The sequence below is a fragment of the Rhineura floridana genome, chromosome 7 (assembly GCF_030035675.1).
Source record: "Rhineura floridana isolate rRhiFlo1 chromosome 7, rRhiFlo1.hap2, whole genome shotgun sequence".
In the NCBI taxonomy this organism is placed as follows: domain Eukaryota; kingdom Metazoa; phylum Chordata; class Lepidosauria; order Squamata; family Rhineuridae; genus Rhineura; species Rhineura floridana.
Window position 1 is genome coordinate 436,814 of NC_084486.1, and position 22,692 is coordinate 459,505.

The 22,692-nt window shown below is 46.2% G+C and overlaps 1 protein-coding gene across 6 annotated transcripts in view; it reads left to right on the forward strand.

Annotated features, from left to right (window-relative positions):
• Positions 1-22,692, forward strand: part of USP54 (ubiquitin specific peptidase 54) — a 172,730-nt gene that overhangs the window by 110,907 nt on the left and 39,131 nt on the right. For all 6 annotated transcript variants that reach the window (XM_061634613.1, XM_061634615.1, XM_061634614.1 and 3 more), the window contains exons 10-13: positions 12,259-12,424; positions 16,763-16,930; positions 21,074-21,205; positions 21,362-21,730. In XM_061634613.1, coding sequence (XP_061490597.1) covers positions 12,259-12,424; positions 16,763-16,930; positions 21,074-21,205; positions 21,362-21,730 — 835 coding nt within the window. The remainder of the gene's footprint in view (positions 1-12,258; positions 12,425-16,762; positions 16,931-21,073; positions 21,206-21,361; positions 21,731-22,692) is intronic.

The window sequence follows — 22,692 nt, forward strand, 5'->3', positions numbered from 1 at the left end:
ATGTTATATCACTACGTTAGAGTCATATTATTATGATTATTGCTATTGTGTTATGTCTTTGCTGGTAGGACCGTTGGCCTTTTCTCCTGCATTTTTAGATATCTCTCTTTGGACTCGCTGCGAATGAACTGGAGAGTGCCTGACGCCCCTAGTCTTGACTTCAAAAACATTCTTGCCTTCGGACGATAGGTGGAGCTATAACCCGCTTGATTATTATTATTATTATTATTATTATTATTATTTTATTCAATTTTTATACCGCCCACAGACAACGGCTCTCTGAGCGGTGAACAGCATAAATTTAAAATACAATATAATAAAATCACATATCAATACCACACACATAACAAAATTCAAGGACTAAAAACATATTACATAATTGTTCTAGTATACTAAGATGTAATAAATATACTAAGAATATTAAAATATTAAAGTATTAAAATGCCTGGGAAAAGAGGTACGCTTTAACCTGGCGCCGGAAAGAGAGCAAAGTTGGCGCCAGGCGCACCTCGTCAAAAAGACCATTCCACAGTTCGGGGGCCACCACTGAGAAGGCCCTAGATCTTGTCGTCATCCTCCGGGCCTCTTTATGAGTCGGTACCCGGAGGAGGGCCTTCGATGTTGCACGCAGTGTACGGGTAGTTTCATATCACTCGACACCATGGACTCTCCATTGCGGAGTCCCTCAGGGGTCAGTTTTGTCCCCCATGCTTTTCAACATCTACATGCAGCCGCTGGGTGCAGTCATCAGGAGTTTTGGAGTGCGTTGCCATCAGTATGCTGATGACACGCAGCTCTATTTCTCCTTTTCATCTTCTTCAGGTGAGGCTGTCAATGTACTAAACCGTTGCCTGGCTGCGATAATGGACTGGATGAGAGCTAATAAACTGAGTCTCAATCCTGACAAGACTGAGATGCTGTTAGTGAGTGGCTTCTCTGATCAGATGGTGGATACTCAACCTGTTCTGGATGGGGTTACACTCCCTCTGAAGGAGCAGGTTCGTAGTCTGGGAGTTCTTTTAGATCCTTCGTTGTCACTTGAGGCCCAAGTGGCCTCGGTGGCACGGAATGCGTTTTACCATCTTCGTCTGGTAGCCCAACTACGCCCCTATCTGGACAGGGACGACCTCGCCTCCGTTGTTCACGCTCTGGTAACTTCAAGATTGGATTACTGTAATGCGCTCTACGTAGGGCTGCCCTTGAAGACAATTCGGAAGCTTCAGCTGGTGCAGAACGCAGCTGCCAGACTACTGACGAGGACCAGTCGGTCTTCGCATATAACACCTGTCTTGGCGCGTCTGCACTGGCTTCCTATTTGCTTCCGGGCGAGATTCAAGGTGCTGGTTCTTACCTATAAAGCCTTACACGGCGTGGGACCTCAATACCTTGTGGAACGCCTCTCTCAATACAAACCTACCCATTCACTTCGTTCAGAATCTAAGGCCCTCCTCCGGGTACCAACCCATCGGGAAGCCCGGCGGGTGGTTACTAGATCTAGGGCCTTTTCTGTGGTGGCCCCTGAGTTGTGGAACAGCCGATTTTTATTATGATATATTGTATTTTATCTTGTTTGTTCACCGCCCTGAGAGCTATTCTGCTAAGGGCAGTATATAAATTGAAATAATAAATAATAAAATAAAATAAATATTGGGAGAGGCGTTCCATCAGGTATTGCGGGCCCGCGCCGTGTAAGGCTTTATAGGTCAAAACCAACACTTTGAATCTGGCCCGGAAACATATAGGCTGCCAGTGCAAACGGGCCAGAACAGGTGTTATATGTTCGGATCGTTTGGTCCTAGTCAACAATCAGGCCGCAGCGTTTTGCACGAGCTGCAGTTTCCGAACCGTCTTCAAAGGTAGCCCCACGTAAAGCGCATTGCAGTAGTCCAATCTTGAGGTTATCAGAGCATGGATAACTGAAACAAGGTCGTTGCTGTCCAGATAGGGACGTAGCTGAGCTACCAACCGAAGTTGATAGAACGCACTTCGTGCCACCGAGGCTACCTGGGCCTCAAGTGACAATGAAGGATCTAAAAGAACTCCCAAACTATGAACCTGCTCCTTCAGGGGGAGTGTAACCCCGTCCAGAACAGGTTGATGGCAGTCCTCCTATGAAAATCACCCTTCAGGTGAGACCAATGGTCCATTCCCCATTAACCCGATGTATAGCAGCTGTGAAAAAAGCAAACTCCATGCTAGGATAATTAGGAAAGGTATTGGAAATAAAAATGCTGATATTAATAATAATAATAAAATTTTATTTGTGAGTCGCCTATCTGTCCGAATTAACGGACACTCTAGGCGACGTACAATAGCATAGTAAAATACAATATACCAATCAAAAAGCCACAATCATCAGTTAATCTAAAACCAGCCTTCAATTAATACATCATAAAAACTAATCCACCCCAGAAATCCTGTAGGCCTGCCTGAATAGCCAGGTCTTTAAGGCTCGGCGAAAACCCATCAGGGAGGAGGCATGTCGAAGGTCAAAAGGAAGGGAATTCCAGAGGGTGGAGGAGGCCACAATCGAGAATGCCCTCTCTCTGGTCCGCACCAGCCTAGTTGTTTTGACTGGTGGGACCGAGAGAAGGTCTTGTGTGGCTGACCTCGTCTGGCAGCATAATTGGTGATACTGGAGGCGTTCCTTCAGATAAACTGGGCCGAAACCGTATAGGGTTTTAAAGGTCAACACCAACACCTTGAATTGTGCCCGGTAAACAACTGGTAACCAGTGTAGGTCTACTAACACCAGAGTGATATGATCCTGGCGACGGCTATGCTTAATCAAGCGTGCTGCCGCATTCTATACCAGCTGCAATTTCCGGACCGTTTTCAAGGGTAACCCCACGTAGAGCACATTACAGTAGTCTAAGCGAGAGGAGACCAGGACATGTATCACTCGTGGGAGCAGATGCATAGGAAGGTAGGGTCGCAGCCTCTGTATCAGATGTAATTGATACCAAGCTGCCCGGCTCACTGCCGAGACCTGAGCCTCCATGGACAGCTGGGAGTCGAGAATGACCCCTAGGCTGCGGATCTGGTCCTTCAGGGGTAATCTCACCCCGTTGAGCACCAAGTCTATATCTCCCAACCTTCTCTTGTCACCCACGAGCAACACCTCGGTCTTTTCGGGGTTTAGTTTCAGCCTGTTCTCTCCCATCCATCCACTTACGGACTCCAGGCACTTGGACATGGTGTTCACAGCCAATTCTGGTGAGGACTTAAATGAGAGATAGAGCTGAGTGTCGTCCGCATATTGGTGACACTGCAGCCCAAAACTCCTGATGATGGCTCCCAGCGGTTTCACATAGATGTTGAATAGCATGGGGGAGAGGATAGAACCCTGTGGTACTCCACAATTGAGAGGCCAAGGGTCTGAAACCTCATCCCCCAATGCCACCCGTTGATGCCTGTCTGAGAGATAGGAACGGAACCACCGTAAAACAGTGCCCCCTATTCCTAATCCCTCCAGGCGATCATATCATAATGCTGTTATATAAATCTCAAAAAGGATATTGTAGAGCTGGAAAAGTTTCAGAAAAGGTCAACCAAAATGATCAGGGGTGTGGAGTGACTTCCCTATGACAGAAGGTTGCAGCATATGGGGGCTTTTGGTTTAGAAAAAGGCAAGTAAGTGTTGACATGACAGAAGTGTATAAAATTATGCATTGCATGAAGAAAGTGAATAGAGAAAATTTTGTCTCCCTTTCTCATAATGCTAGAACTTGTGAATGTCTAATGCAACTGAATGTTTGAAAATTCAGGACAGACAAAATAAAGTACTTCTTCACATAGCACATAGTTAAACTATGGAATTTGCTCCCACAAGAGGCAGTGATGGCCACCAACTGGGCTGGCTTTAAAGGAAGATTAGGCTATCAGTGGCTGCAAGTCATGATAGCTATTCTCTGCCTCCATCGTCAGAGGTAGTTTGCTTTTGAATACCAGTTCGTGGAAACCACACGGGGGGAGAGTGCTCTTTTGCTCAAGTCCTGCTTGTGGGCTTCCCACAGGCTTCCCACAGGATGCTGAGCTAGATGGGCAACTGGCCTGATCCAGCAGACTCGTCTTATGTTCTTTTTGCTTCTGAAAATGTCACTCAGTGGGCAGGTACTTTATGTTTGAGTTCAAGGCTGGTATTCATGTAATGGCTATCATATAGAAGCCATTTAAAAACCCTTCATGTAGTGGCTCCCTCTGTGTAGTGAATTAGTACATATGATTCCTCTAGTGACAACTGCAATCATGTGAATAGAACAGAAATGGACTGCCTCCTTATAGCATCTTAATATGTGTTCTGGTCCAGATTTCTAGAGAGTTGTCCAGGGCAAAGGCAGATTCTTATAGATATGTGATAAGTAAAAAAAAGGAAAGAAAATGCAGAGTGTGAGGGAAGGGCACTGGAGAAGGGGGTAAGGAGTATGCTTACTTAACTTCATATATTTATTTTGATTATATGTGATGGGTGCCTTTTCTGATTTATGTCTCCTCCAAAGCATGCGTACATATGGCTGCTATTTGTTTCTAAGTTCCCATTTCCATCACTGAAATTCTTTCTGGTTGGCTGTGTTGTTTGTTTCTAAATTTGAAACACCTGAAGACTTTTGCATAGAGCATAGTCACCCATGCCTGATATCCTGGCACTTGATGCATGGCTCAAAGAGCACCTTTTGGCTCACCTTTGTGCATCATGTTGGGACCCTTCAACTTACAAGGTTTATGTCTTATTCCTTGCTTCTCGGGTGTTTCTGTATCAGCTTTCCCCCCCCCATCGCTTTTAGCTGAAAGCATAATAAATTGTTTATGTAGTTCATGCATCAGTATGTGCCAGCTGGTGCTCCATTTCTGTTCTTTCTAAAAAATGACTTACAACAGACTGCTACAGATGTTGGCTTGTAGAAATATGCTTTCATTTAAACACACGGATTGCTAATTGGAAGCTCTGTCCTCTTGCTGCTATAGGATGAAGTACTTGCCCTTGCCATCAAAGCCATCATTTTGATTATATAGTTTGTTTTTATATTCCATGTAATTCTCATCTTCTCCTGTTCTTCTCAAAAGAGTATCAAAAGGAACAAAACTCAAAACATTATTTTGTTGATATATTAAATCTTCTGTATATCTAAGTTAACAATTGTTTTCCATTGTCAGTCAGTGTCTGGGTCCTGCTCGCTTATCAAGACCAATGTGTTTTCCACAGTATGCTGGCAGTCAAAGGAGATAGGCCAAGCAATTTTCCACAGGTAGCCTGCCATCACTTTGGGCTTTACTGCCATCTAGCGTCCAAAGGCAAGAATGCACTTGAGCTAAAACCTGGGCCTCAGGCCCCTCCCACTCCAGTCTTCATTCTTGCCTTGGTCCGAGGCGTTTGGATTTCTGGACATAGCGTAGATAAGTTCTTATTCCTTGTTGCATTTGGCTTTTTCCTTGTTTTTTCCTTGTTTTCTCCCCCCTCTCCCTTGGTGTTTGGAGTGTGTGGGATTTTTCCTGTATTCTGTTTTCTCCCGTTTTTTATTTTTTGGGACCTTTTTTCTTTCTTGTATTTTTTCTGGCGTTTTTTCCCCCCTCCTTTTTTTGGTGACCGGGGTTATTTGGGGGCGCGTTGCTGAGGCTTCTCAAGCAGCGGCTGCTGCTTGTCCGCTGTGTGGGGGACCCGCGGCTGCGGCTCCCCCCCCTCCGTTTGGTCTTGGTGCAGGGTAGCTTGCGGCTGTGGCTCCCTCACAGGCCTTCCGCCCATCGCCGCACTCCCAGGGCAGCGTTTTGCCCTTCAAGCCAGGAGCCTGCGGCTGCGGTTCCATCCTACATTTTGGCTCTTTCTCCAGCCTTAGTCCTCGGAGGCGGTGGCAATCCTTGCCCCCCTCCTCGCCACTTTTTCCCCTCCGACAACGTCTTCCCACGTGGCTCCTCCCGGCTGCCCCTTAAACCCTGCAGGAGCTCTTTTTAGGCTGCCCGATTTCCCAGCTGCCATTTTTATTTTAGTTTCGCTTTTGTAGGTTTCGTTTCTGATGTTTCAGCTATTCAGTGTTTTACTAGTTTTGCTGCCTGTGAGACCTGCTTAGTCTGAGCAAGCTGTGTTTAAGTGATGCCACATCTTCCCCACTGTGTGTGTGTATCCACTTATGTGCACCACATTTTGATGCAAGCCTTTTTTCTGGTGGCGCTCTAGTTTCTTCAGTGCACATTGGCGGTACCGCACCTTTCCCATTGTGTGCTTGTATCTAGCCCTGGCCACGCTGCGCTTTAAAAACAGCATTTTTCCTGGCAGTGTACTGTAGCAGTCTCGCACCTTCCCCATTGTGTGCGTGTACCTAGCTGGTGGCCAGTATTGCATCTCGACTCCCCTTTTTGGAGTCCTGATTGCTTAGTGTGGTATCAGTACTTTCTTTGTGGGCGTGTACCCACTTATTTTTTGGATGCCATAGTGAACTTAGTCAATTTTCTCTTGGCACCTTCCCCCCAGTGTGCATCCTGTTCCTTACCATCTTACAGCACAGAACTGTCACTGCACCTTCCCCATTGTGTGCGTGATCCAGACCCTGACATGGCACATCAGAATCCGGAGGTGGCACAAACTTCAGGGGCAAGTCGTCAGGGCATCGCCCCACCTCAACACAAACCATCTAAACATAAGCACACTAAAGCCTCAGCCAAAACTAAACACCTGTCTGCCCACGGGGTGCCCAAGAGGGCACGATATGTCTCAGCCCCGATCCTGGAGAAGCCTGCGCAAGAAGCAGTACCTGCTCTCTTTCAATCTCCTTCTGGGTCATCAGAGGATGAATTTGAAGGCTTCCCCAGCCAAACTCCCCGCCACTCCGATATCTCCCTTACTCCTCTGACTCCATCAGTGCAGCCTCACCTGCCTACACAGGAGCATTCTGTACCTGTGGCTCCTCCTTCAGGGCTACAGTTGACTCCAGAATTCCTGCTACAGCTGCGAGAGGGGCTCGGGTGCTTCTCTCAACCTCAGCCTCAAGCACAGCTATCCCCTCAGCCTGGAGTTTCGCGGCCATCCAGTTCTGCACGACAACCTGGCTGTCATGATGATGCCCCTCTACCCTCGCCTAACCCGTTCAATGTTTCCAGGGGCAGATTTGGCGGGGAGCCCTCACGGATGGACGACTACTTAAACTTCTTGCAGGCCAACCCTGACGAATGGAGTGAGGAATCTGATGCTGATGAGGACTACTCTTATCGCCTCTTTGACCCGGCTGATTTCACCCCTCTTTCCCGCAGAGTAATGGACACCCTTGGCATTCAACCAGCACAAATGCAACCTACTGCCCCTCCTGTGAAGGGTGCCAGAGTTCTCAAGTCCCCCAGATCAGTGGATCATTTTATCCCTGTGCCAGATCCCATTAACAAGCTGGCCAGAGAAGAATGGGCCCGTCCTCTGCGCCCGCGTCGCTTCTCTCTGTTGGCCAACAAGCTGTATACCCTGGCCCCGGAATTCATGTCGTTCCTAAACATCCCTGGGGTGGACCAACCAATCTCCAATCTAGTTTCTCGGTCTCTCCTCCCAAAAGAGGGGACTCACAGTTCAAAGATCCCTCTGAGAGGCAGCTCGACTTTGTTCTACAAAAGAACCACGAGGCATCTGCTCATTCCATCCGGGCCTTCGCTGCCACCTCCATCTTCTCACAGGCCTCCATGATGTGGCTCGATGACCTTTTGGACGACCCTAATCCGGATCCAGCCACATTATGAAAAGGCCTACTCAAATTACACAAGGCAGCTGCATTTGTGGCTAACGCAACCCACCAAGGAGCATGGGCCCTTGCAGCTGAAATTGTAGCTCGTCAAACCCTATGGCTCCAACATTGGGACGCTGACACTACCGCCAGAACTAACTTGTCTATGGCTCCATACTCGGGCTGTATGCTTTTTGGTGAGGATGCTCTTAAAGCTGTCTTGGTTGACCCCAAGGACAATCGTAAGCCTACATTAGCCACAGCCAGAAGAGACGACTGCAGACCTTTTCAGCGGCTTACTCCTTACCGCTCCTTCCAGCCCTTTCAGGGGGCGCAACCTGGCGGGCGAGGATGGGACGCCAGGTCTACAGATTTCTGCTCCTCCAAGACACCCTGGCCCAGACAACGCTTCCAGCTCAGAGCCCAATACCAAGGCAGGCAAGCCCCTTCGGCCTCTTATGGCAGAGGAGCCCGTCAGCGCAGGCAGTTCTGACACCATACCCATTGGAGGCAGACTCTCCTTCTACTTAAGCTCCTGGCTCACTCTGACACACATCTCTTGGGTCAGGGTCATCTTCACCCAGGGGTACAACATAGAATTTTGGCAGACCCACCCCCCGGACAGATTTTGCCTCTCCCCCGTCTCCAAGTCATGCAGGACGGTTATGCAGGATACCCTACGTCATCTGCTAGACATAGCCGCTATAGAGCCAGTACCACCATCCAAAAGGCTGCAAGGCGTCTACTCCTCTTCGCGGTCCCCAAGTGAGACTCTTCATGGAGGGCGGTCTTAGACCTCAAGTTTGTCAACTGCTTTGTCAAGTAACCGCCGCTTCAAGATGGAGTCACTGGTGTCAATTGTGGAAGCAGTGCAACAAGGGGATTTCCTCGCATCCATCAACTTGAAGGACGCTTATTTACACATATCAATTTGCCCGGATCACAGATGATTCCTGAGATTCTCACTGGGCCAGCACCATTTCCAATACCGTGCCATGCCATTCGGCCTCTCCTCGGCTCCTCGAGTTTTTGCCAAAGTGATGGCCACCATGGTGGCATTTCTTCGTCTACAAGGGGTTCATATTTACCCCTATCTGGACGACCTGCTCCTTCGAGCGTGCTCCCAGGACTTAGCCAACAGACAACTCCAGTTCAACATCGAAAAGAGTCATCTGCAGCCAACCCAGTGCCTCCAGCACCTGGGGGCCATACTGGACACGTCTCTAGCCATGCTTTTTCTGTCCCCAGACCATATTGCCTCCATCACAGCCATGGCAACCTTATTGATACATCGCTCAAGGGCAGATGTCATGTTCCTAGCGCAGCTTCTCGGGTCAATGATTTCCACAATTCACATCGTCCCGTGGGCTCGACATCACATGAGACCTCTACAATGGGCCCTCCTACCCTTTCAGGCAGACATTGCCAATTCCAGCCATCTCGTGATTCCGCTGGACCCATCGCTGAGGGACTCATTCCGCTGGTAGGCAATGACGGCACACCTCAGCAAGGGTATGCCATTTCGGGAGCCAGTCAGGGACATAATCACCACAGATGCCAGTCTGTCGGGCTGGGGAGCCCACTGCAACTCCAGTTTTGTCCAGGGCATGTGGTCCACAGCGGACCTAAGTCACAACATAAACTGGCTGGAGCTCAGGGCTGCTCATCTGGCCTTTCGGCACTTCCAGCCATTGTTTTCTCTGCAGCATGTCCTCATCCGTACGGACAATGTTTGCGTGAAATCTCATCTCAACAGACGGGGGTGCCAGGTCCAGGGTTCTTCAGGCAGAGGCGACCCAAATCTGCAACTGGGCCGAGAACCATCTATAATTGTCCTTATGGGCGGAACGTCTCAGCGGGGTCCTGAACGTGACTGCCGATTGGCTCAGTAGGCAGCATGTGAGCCCGGGAGAATGGAAGCTTCATCCGGCAGTGTTCCACCTTCTCCAGCTCCGGTTTGGCACCCTCTCAGTGGACCTCTTCGCCTCCAGCCACAACTGCCAGCTGCCTCGTTACTTCTCGAGGTACCTAGAGCCGACGACGGAAGCAGTGGATGCGCTGATAGTACCATGGCCAGGCGGGCTACTGTATGCCTTTCCTCCAATATCCCTCCTGGGCAGGACATTGACGAAACTCCGGCATGAAGGGGCTCGGCTTCTCCTGATAGCACCATACTGGCCTCGCCGACCTTGGTTCTTGGACCTTCTCTCAATGTCAGTTGTGGATCCCTGGACCCTCCCTGTCAGGCCGGATCTTCTCGCTCAGGGACCAATTTGGCACCCAGACCCGACCTGGCTGAGTCTGACGGCCTGGCTTTTGAATGGAGGGAGCTGAATACGGCCGGACTTTCTCAGGGGGTGATCGACACTGTCCTAGCATCGAGACGACCGTCAACAACTCGCATTTACCAGAGTACTTGGCGTGCCTTTTCAAACTGGTGCACCTCCAAGGGTTTTCCGGCATCTCAAGCCACTGTACAGCATGTTCTTCAGTTCCTATATAGAGGTCTGACATTGGGACTGCAGCCGAAGACTCTGCATCGCCATGCCTCCACCATCTCCTCAATCCTGTCTGTTTCCTCGTTGGCCGCCCCCTTGGGTGCTCACCCGCTCATCAAACGCTTCTTGAGAGGGGCTGCCCGCCTCTCTCCAGCTGTGCGCCACTACTTTCCTTCCTGGAGTCTCTCGAAGGTCCTGCACGCTTTACAGCGCCCTCTGTTTGAACCTCTCGCTTCAGTACCTCTCAGACTGCTGTCCTTCAACGTCCTTTTCCTCGTTGCTATTACTTCTGTGAGGCGGATCTCAGAGCTACAAGCCTTGTCATCGGCCCGTCACCTCTGCATCTTTCATAAGGATACAGTGGTTCTGAGGCCAGACCCATCCTTCTGTCCCAAGGTCAACTCGGTATTCCACTGTAGCCAGGACATTGTGCTTCCGTCATTCTGCCCAAAGCCGGTCCATCCCCTTGAAAAGGCCTGGCATTCGCTGGATGTTAGGAGAGCCTTCAAAATTTACCTCTCTCGCACCCACGACATCAGGCAGACAGAATCCTTATTTGTATCCTTTTACCCTAGGACTTTGGGGGAAAAGGTCTCCAAATCCACTCTGTCCTGTTGGCTATGGGCCTGCATCGCCCTGGCGTATCAGTCCCTTAACCTACCAGTGCCATCTAACATCATGGCTCATTCCACCGATCAGCGGCCGCTTCGGCGGCATTTGTAACTAATGCACCTCTTGCAGACATATGTAGAGCTGCGGTATGGGCTACCCCTAACTGCTTTGTGAAGCATTATAAGATTGATCGCTATGCTTCTGCTGACGCCTCCTTTGGGAGACGTGTCCTCCAACATGTCCTTTCTGAATCGTAAGCTATTTGTAGCCCCTCCCTATTAGGGGGCTGCGTTGGTACATCCCAAAGTGATGGCAGGCTACCTGTGGGAAATGGTCCATTGGACTCACCTGAAGGGTGATTTTCACAGGTACACCTGCCATCACGTCCCTCCCTTGTGGGGGATCTCTGGATGACTTGTTCCATTTTTATAGTCTATCTGCTGAATATTTTGTGCTCTGCCCTGTTTTCCCTCGGTTAAAACCTGTATTATTAGGTTGCAATTTCTATGGTTTTCCCTGTTCCAGACTTCTTCTCTCTGTTTTCCTTGCTGCTGGGGCCTTTGGCCTTTTGTCCCTTTCAGATATGCCACTTCGGACTCGTCGCAAATGAAGACTGGAGTGGGAGGGGCCTGAGGCCCAGGTTTTAACTCAAGTGCATTCTTGCCTTCGGACGCCAGATGGCAGTAAAGCCCAAAGTGATGGCAGGCGTACCTGTGAAAATCACCCTTCAGGTGAGTCCAATGGACCATTCTAGCATGTGTTTAGAGATACATCCTAAACCCTTTTGGCACATGTCAGCAAGGTGGGAGGTTGGCTGGTTCTCCAAGCTGGTGAAGCTGACGGGCGTGAGGATTGGAACTTAGGGGGATCCATGTGGTTTTGAATCCAGCATATTGAATCTGCCCTTGCATCGAAATGTTCCATTTTGAGATTTTCAACTGGCTACCTCCAGTGGGAGGACTTCTGCCAGTAGCTTACCACCCACTTAGGCAAAGCTGGGGCCTCTGCTGTAGCAGAGCCCCCTCACCGGCCAGTGGAGGCTAGTGGAGAGGCAACAAAATGCCATCCACACCCTCCTCCACCACCAACATTGGGATGTGTGTGTGTGAGAGTGAGTGGATAATTGTGCTCATAAAAATGATCATTATAATTGAACTGTTTAAGTCACATGGCCTTTAAAAATATATAGCAAATATCACATCTTTCTTAGATTTGCTCACATTGGAGGCTGTAGAAGAAAAAACTTTCAGATTTCATGACTTTTCCAAAGAACTTACTTTGGCCTTAAGCAGTATATAGTCCTTCAAAAGAAATAAAAGAGCATTATGTTTAATGCAGCGCAAGTTCCGTGTAAATCTAGGATGATTAATAGTATGTAAAAATAAATCATAATTCCAAATAAAAGCAGGTGACCAGTGCTAAGTTGTGTTTTGAACTTTAATTTTTTTTTCCAGATAGGTCCCAAATGGAAAGATGTTGTGACCAAGTGCATTAAGGGCCATTATCAGCCCTTGCTACTACTATATGCAGACCCAAGAGGAACTCCAGTATCAACACAGGACCTGCCCACACAGGTAGATTTACATCACAGCAAGACTTACTATGACAGTGAAGACTCAGGTAATCTTTGAATTCTTTGGTTCCCAAGTTTTTCATATATTTTTGCCAGTCACCAAGATATATTATGTGTGTGTTGTCAGTACCTGCAGTATCTGGTAAAATATCAGAAAGCAGAGGGGTGGTGAGAGATGGTGTTTAAGTATTCTGCAAAGCCCTTCCTCATAACTAACAAAAGCAGAATAGATTATGCAAAATAAATAAATTGCTTGATTTACTTGCTTGATTTGTATAAGGTTGCAGAAATTCAGCTTGTCCAAGTACAGAATTCTGAGCTTTTCTTGGCATAAAGTATACATGACCTCGTTTATATTATGTATTCAGATGGAACTATTTACCTGCTGTGTGAAGGATTATGTGTACAGAAGATATCATTTTTACTCTAAACTTCCAGGGGATTTGGAATCCTTTGTGGTTGTAGATTGCCACAGTACGGATTGTGGCCTTGTGTGCAGAATCCTCAGGATCTCAGCTTTCATAATTAGAAGACACAAGAGGGACCCAACAAGGACATGCAGGGCAGTAAGATGAAAGATGGGGCAAGCTCCCTACTTGTATGCCCACCCTTTTGTCATTTCACTGCTACATTATATCTTAAAGGCTACTGAATGTCCTTCCTCATTTAGAAACAGGAGATTTTACTTCCCATTAATTCCTGTTCTTGATGAAGAAAGGAGGGGCTATAATTCTCACCTGTTTTTGTGAGTTTGGCTCATCATTCTGAATGCTGGCTGCATAAAGAGGAGTAAGTTATTACTGGATCTGCCTCCTGCCTCGATGATTGGAGCGGATATCTCAGCAGCAATTTAATGCCCTCATTTCATCTTTGAAAAGAGGAATTTATATTAACTAAAACTTCCAATTTTTCAGTATTATCCCTATATCATGTGAAGCAGCAAAGGCTCAGGGAGAGAGATTCTGTGGTCACTTGTTGGTAATGGAGCTCCCTTATTTTGAATAATTGCCATGGTCAGAGCATCTTTTAGAAGCACTATAAGAGCTTTCCATTTAACAACCTGTTTAGTGGGGTGGGGAGCTCGGTTAAGATTAGGGATATAAGAAGGCATAGTTTTTCATTCCACCTGTATTTATTTATTTATTGCATTTGTATACTGCCCTATAGCCGAAGCTCTCTGGGCAGTTTACAACAATTAAAAACATTAAAAACAAATATACAAATTTAAAAACACATTTTTAAAAGCAATTTAAAAACACATGCTAAAATGCCTGGGAGAAGAGGAAAGTCTTGACCTGGCGCTGAAAAGATAACAGTGTTGGCGCCAGGTGCACCTCATCAGACAAATCGTTCCATAATTTGGGGGCCACCACTGAGAAGGCCCTCTCCCTTGTTGCCACCCTCCAAGCTTCCCTCGGGCCTTTGATGTTGAGTGTAATGTATGGGTGGATTCGTGTCGGGAGAGGCGTTCCATCAGGTATTGTGGTCCTAAGCCATGTAAGGCTTTATAAGTTAAAACCAGCACCTTGAATCAAGCTCGGAAACATACAGGCAGCCAATGCAAGTGGGCCAGAATCTGTTTTATATGTTCAAACCGTCTGGTCCCTGTTACCAATCTGGCCGCTGCATTTTGCACAAGCTGCAGTTTCCAAACCAGCTTCAAAGGCAACCCCACGTAGAGAGCATTGCAGTAATCTAACTTGGAGGTTACCAGAGCATGGACAACTGAAGCCAGGTTATCCCTGTCCAGATAGGGGCGCAGCTGGGCCACCAACCGAAGTTGGTAGAAGGCACTCCGTGCCACCGAGGCTACGTGAGCCTCAAGTGACAGAGATGGTTCTAGGAGAACCCCCAAGCTACGAACCTGCTCCTTCAGGGGGAGTGCAACCCGATCCAGGACAGGTTGGACATCCACCATCCGGTCAGAAGAACCACCCACTAGCAGCATCTCAGTCTTGTCTGGATTGAGCCTCAGTTTATTAGCCCTCATCCAGTCCATTGTCGCAGCCAGGCACCGGTTCAGCACATTGACAGCCTCACCTGAAGAAGATGAAAAGGAGAAATAGAGCTGCATGTCATCAGCATACTATTTGTCACATGCAGTGCTGTTTCCGTTCCGCAGCAGTTCATCTTCTGCCAAAACCTATTATTAGTCTTACTGTCCATCATGGCAAAATTGCATAACTTATGTAATTTACATAATTATATAAGTTACATTGACATTATGTTATTCTACCCCATACGTTCAGTGCAAAGGAGACGCACTGTTCCTGTTTTTGTTAGAATTCTCTTGACATCCCTAGTTAAGATGCTATGTCTAGCCCAGTGTTAGGGGTTAATTTCCAGTGGATGTGGACAGGATACTTGCAGTAATGTATCCCAACTACATGCCTTCTGAACTCATGGCAGCATAAAGCTAGTCAGAGTGGGGTGATCAGGTGGGTCAACAGTGTTGTGTACACATCATTGCATAATAAATTGGTGCCCACCACCCTTAAAGAAGCGGTGGTGCATCTGCTTCTTAAAAATCCCACCCTAGATCCAATCATGTGTAATATCTTAACAGTCAGTTACCAATACCCTTTCTCCGTGGCACAGAGTGGTAAGCGGCGATAACGCAGCTGAAGCTCTCTTCATGGCCGGAGTTTGATTCCAACGGAAGGAGGAAGTCGAATCTCCGGTAAAAGGGGTCGAGGTCCACTCAGCCTTCCATCCATCCGTGGTGCGTAAAATGAGTACCCGGCATATGCTGGGGGGTAAAGAAAGGCCGGGGAAGGAACTGGCAATCTCACCCCATATATACGGTCTGCCTAGTAAAAGTCGCAAGATGTCACCCTAAGAGTCAGAAATGACTCGCACTACAAGTGCGGGGACACCTTTACCTTTAGGGAAGATGGTGGAGAGGGCTGTGGTGAAGCAACTGCAAGTGTTCCTGCATGACAGATTATTTAGATCCAGTCTGAGTTCAAGCCCGGTTTTGGGATTGAATCAGCCTTGGTTTCCCTGATAGATGGCCTTTACTGTGAGAGGGACAAGGGGAGTTACTTAGTCTCTCTGTGTTTTTTTATATCATTGACCATCGTATCCTCCTGGACAATTGTTCGGGATGGGTACTGGAGGCACTATATTACAGTGGTTCTAATCCCAGCTATATGGTTGGGTCCAGAAAGTAGCATTGGGTGAGTGATCCTAAGCCCCCTGGCGCTTGTGCTATAGGGTTCTACAAGACATTATTTTGTCCCCAAAGTTATTTAACATCTACATGAAGCCACTGAGAGTAATTATTAGGAGTTTGAGAGCACCGCATCATCAGTACACTGATGAAACACAGCTCTACTTCTCCATAACATCTGGATCAGGAGAGGCTATGCTAATGCTGGACTAGTGTCTGAATGCATGGTGGACTGGATAAGGGCCAGTAAACTGAGTTTGAATCATGGAAAGACAGATGGTTCCTGTGTCTGGATGATAGGCCAATTCTTGCTTCGGATGGAGTTGCACTCCCTCTGCATGACCAGGCCTATAGCTTGGCAGTACTCTTGGATATATCACTACCATTAGAGGCCCAAATGATCTCTGTGGCTAGGAGTGCCTTTTACCAGCTTTGTTGGTACACCAGCCCTATGTGGGGCTGACCTTGTGCCTGCTGCAGATGCTCAAGTTAGTGCAGAATGCAGCAGATAGACTGCTGATGGGAGCAGATGGCCAATAGCATGTGACACCTCTGCTAAAACATCTGCACTGGCTCTCTCTGTGCTATTGGGCCATATTTAAGGTTCTTGTGCCAATATACAATGCCCAGAGCAACATGGGTCCAGGATATCTAGAGGACCACCTGAGCCCTTATATCCCAGCTCAGTCCCTGAAATCATCTAGATGAGTGTTCTTAGTTATTCCCCATGCTTCAGTAGCCCAACTGGTTTCAATTAGAAGTTGTTTCCTTGCTGTGGAATACTCTTCCAGCAAAGATTCAGCAGGCATTCTTGCTGATTTTCAGTTATCTCTTGAAGATCTTTTTATGCCAGAAGGCCTATTCAGTTGTTGAAAATGAGCCAGTTATTTTAATAATTATTTTGTATTGTTTTTATTGTGTTCTGTGTTTTACTATACTTACATATTTTCCTAAACATCACCTTAATTTTTTTAATGAGCCAGCGGATATGTGTATATGTGCATACATCTTGTTTAATATTTTCCCTGTGCTTTTGGAAAAGGAGGATTTGAGCAATTACAACAAAGTTGTTCTTGGCTCCACCGCAATATTCTATTATGCACAGAGTGATTCTTACACATTTTTGTTCCATTTATTTTTCCCTTCCCAGTCCCTGTTTTATATTTTAGCCCTGATTTGTAGTTCTAATTCTCACATGATTTCCTTTTAACAGGGCGTGAGCCTTCTATCACAAGTGACACTAGGACAGACTCCTCTACAGACAGCTATCCCTATAAACATTCCCACCACGAATCTGTGGTCAGTCACTTTTCTGATTCTCAGGGAACTGTCATTTACAATATGGAAAATGATGTAGCTTCACAAAGCAGCAGGGACACAGGTAATCAATTCTTTTCTTCATTTAGGGCAAACACATGGCCAACCCTATGATGACCTGTGCTGAGTCACATGGCTCAGGCGGCAGATTGGAAGGAGGAGCTGACTGAGGTCCCATCTGCCACCTGCAGGGCCACTCACCCACCACAGCTGGCTGGCTGTCCTTGCTGTTAGTCCCCTGTCAGCCGCTGCACAAAGTGGCTGTGATGTGCTTTCCTTACTGAGAGGAAGGGTTCTGTTTAGCCACAACAGTAGCAAATTGCTTCAAAAATAAACAATGTAGCAAAACACCTGAATTATTTTTCTTCTCCTTGTGATTCTTTGATGCATCTGCTACTCCTACAGTAGGGCCCTGCTTATATAAATAATAATAATAATAAAAACGCGCAAATCGCTGTACAGTGGAGCCCCATTGGCTTTAATGGGGTGCGTCGCTCGAAAATGACGCCAAAATGCCACAAAAGTGGCAAAATCGGCTTTAAAAGAGGGGAGGAAAGCTGCCGCATTAGCGGAGCGCCGGTAAGCGGGGCCCTACTGTATTTCCAAAGTTTGCCTTCTGCTATCTGTTTTGTAATGCTGGTGTGCATTATCATGCTTTTGATTATGGTCATGGTTTTACAACCTGCAAAGTTGCTATATGCTGCAAATGCTATATTAGGCTGCATTAACAGAAGTATAGTTTCCAAATTGCATGAAGTATTAGTTCCCCTCTATTCAGCACTGGTTAGGCCTCGTCTTGAATACTGCATCCAGTTCTAGTCTCCGCACTTCAAGAAGGATGCAGACAAACTGGAACAGGTTCAGAGGACAGTGACAAGGATGATCAGGGGACTGGACACCAAGCCCTATGAGGAGAGACTGAAAGAACTGGCCATGTTTAGCCTGGAGAAGAGAAGACTGAGGGGAGATATGAGAGCACTCTTCAAGTACATGAAAGGTTGCCACACAGGAGGGCTGGGATCTCTTCTCGATCATCCCAGAGTGCAGGACATGGAATAATGGGCTCAAGTTGCAGGAAGCCAGATTTCAACTGGACATCAGGAAAAACGTCCTAACTGTTAGAGCCTGTTAGAGCCTTACGAGAATGGAATCAATTACCTAGAGAGATAGTGGGCTCTCTGACACTGGAGGCATTCAAGAGGCAGCTGGACAGCCATCTGTCAGGAATGCTTTGATTTGGATTCAGAAATCCAAAATTGCATGCCAGTCACCTTAACATCTGTTCTTGGTAAATTGTTAGAAAGCTTTATTACAGATAAAATTATCAAGCACATAGAATAGAGTGACAGACAGGTCTTGCTTGAATAAGAATCAATACGACTTCTGCAATGCAGGTTCTGTCTCACTAACACTTTAAAGGTTTTCTTTTTTCAGAGTGCCAGCAAGTGTGTGGATACGGATGATCTGATATACATTGTGTACTTGGACTTCCAATTTTTTTTTTTACAAAGTGCTTCCCCAAAGTTTGTTAAGCAAACTTAGCAGTTATGAGATAAAAGGAAGATCATCTTATGCATCAGCCACTGGTTAAAGGATGGGAAGCAGGGAGTAGGAATAAGTGGACATTTCTCACAATGTAGGGCTATATGAAGTGAGTTCCCCAAGGATCAGTATTGGGACTTGTGCATTTTAGTATTGGGACTTGTGCATTTTCACTTCTTCATAAATGATATGCTGAGTTAGGGGTAAGCAGTGAGGTGGCCAAGTTTGCTGATGACACAAAATATTCAGGATGATAAAACGGATTATAAAATATTTCCAGAAGATTGTGTCCCAACTGGGGGAATGGCCATGAAAATGATATATGTGGTTCAGTGTTAGCAAGTGTAAAATGTTGGACATTGGGGAGGAGGGATTCTTAATTTCACTTACACACCCATGAGGTCCAACTGATTGATCAGGAAAGTGCCTGACCAGAAAGGGATCTTAAATTGTGGTGGATAGCTTAATGAAAATCTATAGTACAACCATGCTTATAATGCTATGTACAGTTCTGGTGGCCACACCTTAAAAACGGTATTGTAGAGCTGGAAAAAGAATGGAAAAAAGCAAGCAAAACCATCAGTATTAAATAGTGGTTTATTTGATTGTCCAAACCCGGGCCCAGTGGCCATCCCCCTGTTCTCGGGATGGCTTTCTTTCTATCCTCAATGGAACTACATGAGGCTGTTTGGGACTTCTCATTTGGGGGAGGGTGAAGCAGTTTCAGCACTGGGAGTGTGTGTGTCTGAAGTGAACTCTTGTGCCCTGTTGTTTCTATCATGTTCCTTTTTCTCTGCAAATGGGGGCCAGCAATTCCACCCATTAAAAGGGGATGAGGGAGGGGCAGGAGGGAAATGCAGGCTTGAGTTATGCAAAGAAAAATAATTTCACACTGGGAGACACAGGGGATGATGTCAGAGACTGCTGCTTTAGATCATGTGTTGGGAAAACTTCCACTCCAGTGCAGGGCAACAAAGCTCCTTGGCTGGAGTGAACAGCTGACGTTCCTTTAATTGGGAAAGGGAGGGAATCTGGAATAGTGCAGCCATTGTAGAGAGTAGCTGAAGCGCTCCAAAGAGGTTTCCCTGTTCAGTTTGTACAGTTGGCCAAGGGTAAAGCAGCTGATGACACAGTGAGACAATGCCAGTATTAAGGTGTTTGGGTGAGAGGCGCAGAGAAGGCAGAAACCAACCTGTAATGTAGCAAATCAGGTTTGCTTGATTGTCCGTGAGACAACTCATACTTTAACCATGGTTTATTAACCAAACCGTGGCTAACAAAACTGCGCCTTAGTGCAGACTAGGTCATTGTTTGCAGCTATTTAGTTTGGAAGAAACTAAGGGGTGAGTAAGGGGACAGGTGATGGAGTTGCATAATATTATGCACGGTATGGCAAAAGTGGACAGAGACAAGTTTTTCTCCCTTGGAGAACCTGAGGTCATCCAAAGAAGCTGAATGGTGGAAGACTCAGGACAGAGAAAAGGAAGTACTTCTTCACACAGTATATTGTTATACTGTAGAATTTCCTTCATATGATGTGATGATGGCCACCAGTTTAGACAGATTTAAAAGAATATTAGACAAATTCAGTAGCTACTAGTCATCATGTCTGTATAATACCTCCAGGGCCAGAGGCACTATGCTTCTGAATATCAGAAGTTGGGGAACAGCCATAACAGAGCACTATTGCGTTCAGGCCCTGGGACACCTAGCCGGCCACTGTGGGAACTGGGCTATAGGCCTTTGATCTCATCCAGCAGCGCTCTTCTTAGCATCTTGTTATGGAAGTTCTCAGGAATGGATAGGGAATGAGTTGCCTACCTGTATGTATGTATGCTTTTTTATATCTATTTGAGAAGATGAGACAAATGAATTCCATGGAAACAAGATTTTAATAATGATCCTTTCCCCCCTTGTTACCTACATTATTAAACATGCTTTCAACAATTTCAGGCTTGTTCTCTTTTAAATCAACATCTTACATAATATGCTGAATTTCTAAACCAAAAGGACCACAAAGGAATGTTGTTGAACTCCAGTTCCCACCAGCCTCAGCAAGCATCACCAATGGTCAGGGCATGTGGGAGTTGTAGTCCAGGAACATCTGGAGGGCCACAGATTCCCCACCCCTGTTCTAAATTGTACTGATACGGAAATATTTTCCATATAGCTGTGGCATGATATCAAGAAAACACAATGAGTGGAAAGGTAGCAATGAGAAGAGTAAAATAAAAGTATCCATGTTTACTCTGAGGAAGGTGTGTACGTTAGATCTTCTAGGCTGCAATCCAATGCATGTCTACGCAGAAGTAAGCTCCACTGGGTTCAATGGGACTTACTCCTAGGTAAGTGTGCATTGGACTGTAGCCTTAGTGTGTTAGTACTGAAAGGTACTAGTGTCTCTGGAGCATTTTGAGCCAAGGCTCAATGAATTGCCTCCCTATGGATAGTTATTTAACCACATTTAGAGGGTTAGTTCCTTTTATTACAACTCTTCACTTCCAGATGCAGTTATTCAAAGGCATTCATTTTACTTGGACTCGAACATTAACTGGAGATATATGCATATGCAGTCAGTGTGGAATGAACAAGGTCTCCTATTCTTAGAATGCAAAACAGCCAGTTGGAATGCTCTTTCCATCTGAAATATATTATTTTCTTTCAGGACACCTGACTGACAGTGAATGTAATCAGAGACATATTTCCAAAAAGGGCTCACTGACAGACCGTAAGAGAAGTTCCAGCAGGTCTCGGAGAAAGGGAGATGAATCACAGCCGTCAGGATATCACAGTGAAGGCAAGAAGAATCTTTGTAACTGTCCAGTTTGGGGCATGGATTGAATCTCTTTCTGGCTATCCCAATTCAGAAAGATTATGTTAAAAGTACTGTTCATTTAAAAGGAAATTATTTATGGTGCTAACACTGCTTTCTGCTTCTATTCTTAAACTGCAGGGGAAACACTGAAGGAGAAACAGGCCCCCAGAACTGCCCCTAAGATATCCACCAGCACCAACAGGCTAAGGGAATTTAAAGAGACGGTCAGCAACATGATCCACAACAGACCACTGCAGACAAGCCAGGGCTGTCTACGTTCAGGAAAGGATCAGACTGAGATACAGTCACTGCCCAGAGCTCTACCTGCTCAGTCTCGAGACTGGGAAATGGAGAGTACAAGCAGTGAATCCAAATCAAGTTATTCTAGCAAGTACCGTCCAACTTGGAGACCCAAAAGGGAGTCGCTGAACATAGATAGCATCTTCAGTAAAGAAAAGAGAAAACAGTGTGGCTACACACAGCTTAGCCCCTTCTCTGAAGATCCAGGTAAGAATGTGGGAAAGATGTGGGCTGGGATGGTATAGAAAATGCATTCATTCTTTTTTAGTTGCTCTGTAGAAGCAACTGATAATGTTGTTAGCTAGCCTGAATAGCTAGTACATTTACTTATACTGTGTCAAATGAACATTTGATGTCTGTGAGGAAGCCTGAATTTCCTTTGTGCTTTTTTGAGTGTCCTGACCCTACGAACAACATGAGAAGAGGCGTGTTTGCTGAAATATTTCGAACACATTCAAGATCTATCTATTCTTTGTGAAAAGCGTGAACAAGTATAATTGTTAAACCAAAACCCAGTCTTCAATAAGCAAACTCCAAAAGCCATATTCTCTGTGTGAAAATGGAAGATGGACATGGTAGCTAATCTTGCTGCTGCTCATCATGAATTGTTTAGAGGAGTGATGTAAAAAATGTAACAAGAAACCTGCACAAGGAATGGTAAAAACCTTTTGAGGTGACCTTTCTTTAAAGGCTTCCAAATTACTATGTATGAGTGAAAGAGGAATGTCTGGATTTAGTATGGATAAATGAGGCTGTTTAATGATGCAACAATCAGATGAGGAGTAGGTAGTGGAAAATAATAGAATTGGGAAGATGGACACCTATGTAGGTATATTAAAGGAATCTAGCCTGCTCCACGAGCTAGAGGGAGCCCCAGCTGACGAAGCGTCAAGGCCCCAGCTGACAAAGCGTCAAGGCGAGTTAAGCAGCAGAGCGAAAAGAGGGTAAGTAGCTCCCATTTATTCCATTATTTAATTGAAGTAAAACAGCTCAGAGCAATAAGTAATAAGGGCAGCCCAAGGTCACCCTGAGCTAGGAGCCAAATCCTGAAAGAACCTATATCTTAGGAGACAGATCCTAGGAGAAGGAAGCCTATAGAAAGCTAGTTTTCAACACCACCCTAGCAGGAAAGCTTCAGGGGACACTGTAAACAAGGCTAAATTCCAGTC